Source organism: Platalea leucorodia (genome assembly GCF_965183815.1).
Source record: "Platalea leucorodia genome assembly, contig: HAP1_HAP1_SCAFFOLD_118, whole genome shotgun sequence".
Classification (NCBI taxonomy): Eukaryota; Metazoa; Chordata; class Aves; order Pelecaniformes; family Threskiornithidae; genus Platalea; species Platalea leucorodia.
The window spans coordinates 231317-236736 of NW_028121417.1; the positions used below are offsets into that span (position 1 = coordinate 231317).

Sequence of the window (5420 nt, forward strand, 5' to 3'; positions counted from 1 at the left end):
GCTCTCAGGCCTTACACCAACAGAAGGGCTCAGAAGGAGCGAGTGGAAGAGGAAAGTGAGCAGCTCGGAAAGACCAAGTGCTGGTGCTGCCTGGCAGTGCTGCTGTGCCAGGACTCTCTTCCCCTCCACCTCTGCACACAGGCACTGCCCCTGCAGCTCCAGAGAAGGTCTCAGTAAAGGACCTGGGACGAACAAGTCACTGCAGGGTCGTTTATTTTGTTTTAAATCACAGAGAGCACGGCTCGTCATTACACAGTCTCTGGGTCACACAGGACAGGTAGATACTGACTTAGGAATGGTATGAGTAATGGCATTGCTTTGTGGACAACATTATTGCAACTAAGAAAAGCTAAAAACCAAACCAAACCAAACCAACTACCAAAGTCAGGCTGGGCCTATAGTGCTTTACATTGTGAGTGATATACAGAATAAGATGGGCAGTTTATTGCTGCTTAAAACCATCCAGTCATCAGCTTCCACACTGCATCCTTGAGCTCCTGGTTCCTCATGCTGTAGATGAGGGGGTTCACTGCTGGAGGAAACACTGAGTACAGCACTGCCACCACCAGATCCAGGGATGGAGAGGAGAAGGAGGGGGGCTTCAGGTAGGCAAAAAACGAGGTGCTGATAAACAGGGAGACCACAGCCAGGTGAGGGAGGCACGTGGAAAAGGCTTTGTGCCGTCCCTGCTCAGAGGGGATCCTCAGCACGGCCCTGAAGATCTGCACATAGCACACCACAAGGAAAACAAAACACCCAAATGCTACACAGGCACTAACCAGAAGAAGTCCCACTTCCCTGAGGTAGGCATGTGAGCAGGAGAGCTTGAGGATCTGGGGGATTTCACAGAAGAACTGCTCCAGGACTTTGCCTTGGCAGAGGGGTAGGGAAAATGTATTGGCAGTGTGCAAGAGAGCATTGAGAAACCCAGTGCCCCAGGCAGCTGCTGCCATGTGGACACAAGCTCTGCTGCCCAGCAGGGTCCTGTAGTGCAGGGGTTTGCAGATGGCCACGTAGCGGTCATAGGCCATGACGGTTAGGAGAGAATATTCTGCTGAAATGAAAAAGACAAAGACTTGGGCAGCACATCCCAAGAAAGAGATGGCCCTGGTTTCCCAAAAGGAATTGGCCATGGCTTTGGGGAGAGTGGTGGAGATGAAACCAAGGTCTGTGAGGGAGAGGTTGAGGAGGAAGAAGTACATGGGGGTGTGGAGGCAGTGGTCGCAGGCTACGGTGGTGATGATGAGGCCGTTGCCCAGGAGGGCAGCCAGGTAGATGGCCAGGAAGAGCCAGAAGTGCAAGAGCTGAAGCTCCCGCGTGTCTGCCAATGCCAGGAGGAGGAACTCGGTGATGGAGCTATCTTTGGACATTTTTCCCTTTTGGAATGGGAACCTGTCCAAGAAGGAAAACACAATGACAAATTAGGGGAGACTTCTCAGAGGTAAAGCCCACGCCATTTCTCATCGCAATCCCCCTCCCTGAGCTGAACGAGGCATGTTTCAGGAAATTTTTCAATGCTACCAACTGAATGACATGGTGCCTGACAGCTTGGGCACCTAGTTCCCATGAAGACACCTCCAGGGCAGGACCCTCAGAGCTGGTGTCAGAACAGAAGCTGACCTGCAGCCCCACCTCAACCCCACAGAGGAAGAGCACAACAGAAATGTGGGGAAACAGGGAAGAAAACTGCAATGCTCCAAAAAAATGAAGCAAGAAGAGAAAGGCAGATGGGCATGCTGTGGAGCCTTCTCCTTACCCAGCTTTGCTCTCCGCCTCACTGACAGTGACACTGTAGGGCAGTTGTCTGTGTTGTTCTGTGTTAATTGTAGGACACATGCACTTCTCCCAGACTGGAGGTCCAGCTGCCAAGGATGTGACTCATGCCCTGGATCCCATGGCCTTGGGGGAACAGGCTTTGCTGGGTGGGAGAGGAGACCAGGGGGGTTGCTCCAGACAAGGTGTCTGCACTGCAGGGGGTGGCAGGGAGGTGCCCAAATCCCCCTTCCCATGGCATTTCTGGGAGCAGCTCCTGCTCACTCCCTGCCCAAGCCTCTGTCTCTGCTGCCAGAAGCTGTCCCTGCCAGGAGCTGGTTCTCTGTCCCCAGGTCTCTCTCATGTAATCACTCACAGACCCCATCCCCCCCGCTGTGTGCTCAGCTCTGACCTGCAGAGCCCTCCTGGCAGCAGGGCACTGCCCAGGGGCATCTCTGTGTCTGCAGCAGCTAAGGAGCAGCTCAGACAAGTGCTAAGGAGAACTGGGGTCTCCGTGCCTTTTCCACAAGGGAGACAGAAATTCCCATCTCCCACAGCCCACCCAGTCAACCATGAGGAGAAAACTCAAAGCACAGACTCCTTCCCATTCAGGTAAATGTTGTCTCAATGTTCTTCTTCAAAAGGACCCTCTGCAAATGTGCTGGGGGTGATCTGGAGCTGTGAGCAGCCCTCAGCCACACAGCAACCTGTTGACAGCAGGAAGATCCTGACCTACCTTGCCAATGGCTGCTCCTTCCACCCACAGCTTCTCCCCACATCACTGTGCGCAGCTCCCTGGGCCGGCTGAGTGCAGACCCTGGCACGTGGCAGAGTCCCTGCCCCAGCACTCAGCCCCTGGGGTGCAGGGACCCTGCTCTGAAGGACGGCCCTGGGCAGCCCTGGCTGCACACCCACCTTCACACCCTGCAGTTGTCCCTGGGAGAAGACAGCCATCATGCCCTGTCCCTCCGATGGTGCAGCAAGGAAGCCCTGCTCTGGAGCACATCCTTCTCCTCCATTCCTGCCATGTTGATGTGCCAGTTCTAGGAGATCCCTCCAGGATGGGCCCTGCAGCCAAAGACTTACTGTGTTAAGGGCTGGGAAGACTTCTCCTCCTTCACTCTACGCAATTTCCCACTCCTGGCTCTCTGTAACCTCTCTCTGTCTCACTCCTCTCCCCTCGGTGCCTGCAGGCAGTAGCCTCAGCCCTGCTGCGCTTTGCAGAGGAGCTGCTCCTGGGCACAGCTGTCTCTCTGCAGGGCTGCCCACTTGCCAGGAGCTCCCTCCATCCCAGGAGCCCAGCCCAGCTCAGCAGCAGAGGCCCAGCCCAAGGCAGCACTTTCTCTGCCCCTCTGGGCTCCCTCCAGGTGTCCCTGGGGCTCCAGGGCTGACAGCTCCTGAAAGGCAGCAGGGTCCTGCATGGGGAACACAATTTGAAGCAGACTGAAGTAATCACCAACTGTCCCTCTCCAAACACTGGGCAGACCGATTCCTGCAGTGGGAATTGCTCTACCAGGGTGCACGGGTCTATGGGAGGTGTCAATGTTCCCCTCTGGACACTTACATCCCTGTCCCATTGTCAGGCAGGAGAGGCTGGCAGTGACGGCAGGGGATCATTTCCACCTGTGTGGGGCAGGGATTCAGCTCAGGGTGCTGGTTTTGGCTGGGGCAGAGTTAGTTTTTTTCAGAGTAGCTGGGATGGGGCAATGTTTTGGGTTTGTGCTGGCAGCAGTGTTGATAATCCAGGGATGTTTTCGTTACTGCTGAGCAGTGCTTACACAGAGTCAAGGCCTTTTCTGCTTCTCAGCCCACCCCACCAGTCAGTAGGCTGGGGTTGCACGAGAATCTGGGAGGGGACACAGCCAGGACAGCTGACCCCAACTGGCCAAAGGGCTATTCCACACCATATGACATCGTGCTCAGCCTATAAAGCTGGGGGAAGAAGAAGAAATGGGGGGATGTATGGAGTGATGGTGTTTGTCTTCCCAAATAATGGTTACATGTGATGGAGCCCTGCTTTCCTGGAGATGGCTGAACACCTGCTTGCTGATTGGAAGGAGTGAATGAATTCCTTGCTTTGCTTTGCTTGCATGCACAGCTCTTGCTTTCCCTATTCAACTGTCTTTATCTCAACCCACGAGTTTTCTCATTTTTGCTCTTCCAATTCTCTCCCCCATCCTGCTGGGTGGGAGTGAGCGAGCGGCTGTGTGGTGCTTAGTTGCTGCCTGGGGTTAAACCACGACACGGGGTCAGTGCAGGCATCTCGGCTCTCAGCAGTAGCCCTGAAGCTGGAGGGGCATTCAGCTTGTCCCATGCACCCCACAGACCCACATGAGCTGGGATTCCTCTTGGCTCAGCTCAGAATGGACAAAAGAGGTGGGAGCTCTTTGTTTAAGCTGCCATGCTAGTTAATGGAGATGGAGGCCAGGAGTGGGCTGCTCAGGTGGAAACACCTGGTGCCATTTGAGGTGCCACAGATGGTCCAAGGCATGTGCAGGTGACTGCAAGCTGTAATGGAACAATTGTGAGTGACAGGTTGGTGTCTTGGGGGCATCATCTTGGAGGCCGTTGGGGAATTCCTTTGGCCAACTCAAATGGCAGCAGATGCTGACATTTAGTACAAAGAATCCTGTCCATGATCAGTATGTTCAGGGCAGCCCACAGAGATATTCCTCTGACCAAATTGAGGCATCTGCCATAGCAAAGGCTAAGTCTCTCTCCTTCTCTTCTCCCTCAGCTGTATTTCCTAGATCTACACTGACTGTAATGTCTTGTGGTCTCCTTTCAGAGCTGCACAGCCCTGCTCTGCTTATCTCTGGCGCTGGTGAGAGCAGGCTTTGCTCACTCTGCAGGCACCTCATGTCAGCTACCTCAGCATCTACATCTGCATCTCCTATCATTATTTCCCATATGATCCATCTAGCATATACTCCAAGCACATCTCTGCTGTGAAGAAAAGCCATCGCGTATATGGGCTCTTGGGACCTCAGAGGGGCAGACTGTGGCCTGTCCTGGGGACCTTCAGGAGGGATCTCATGAGCAGGAGGACGGATAGGCAGCAGAGCTCAGCACAGCTGGTCTTTAAGGACAACCTCCTGCAAGCACAGCAGTGGTCCATGCGGATATTCAGTGGACTCTCATAAGGGACTTCAGTGGCACCAAGATGAGCTGTTACTGCTGAAGTTACAGCTAAAGAGGGAAAACCAGACTCTGTGGGGCCACTGCAGAATTTAGCAAGAGCAGGTGTAGACAGGTCTGAGATACCATATGTGGCCTTTGGCTCAGTCTTCGTCAGCAAGGTCTCCCAGGCCTTTTTGCCTTGAGGCAGGGCCCATGGAGAACAAGCAGCAGTGGGTGGGGATCAAGCCGGGGGTCACCTGAGCAAACTCAACTCTTTACCGGTCCATGGGACCTGAGGGACTCCATCCAAGGGTGCTGAGAGAGCAGGCAGAAAGTCACAGTGACACTGCTCTGTGTCACTTTGGGCAGGTCATCAGGGGAACTCCCCGAGGACTTGCAAAAAGCAAACATTGCATGCATCTTTCAAAAAGTCCCCAAGGATGAGCTGGGGAACTCCAGGCTGTTCACCCTCCTTTTGGTTGAGGCGTGTGTCCCAGAGCGTGTCCTCTTGGATCCCATTTCTGGGTTTCTGAAAGAGAAGGTGACTG

The 5420-nt window shown here is 54.2% G+C and overlaps 1 protein-coding gene across 1 annotated transcript; it reads right to left on the minus strand.

The window, feature by feature from the left end:
* Window positions 1-452: 452 nt before the first annotated feature.
* Window positions 453-1370, minus strand: LOC309603501 (olfactory receptor 14J1-like; the record flags this gene model as incomplete). Its single annotated transcript, XM_082338337.1, has 1 exon — window positions 453-1370. One exon carries the CDS (start codon window positions 1368-1370, stop codon window positions 453-455), a length of 918 nt encoding a protein of 305 aa, XP_082194463.1.
* Between the last annotated feature and the right edge of the window lie 4050 nt (window positions 1371-5420).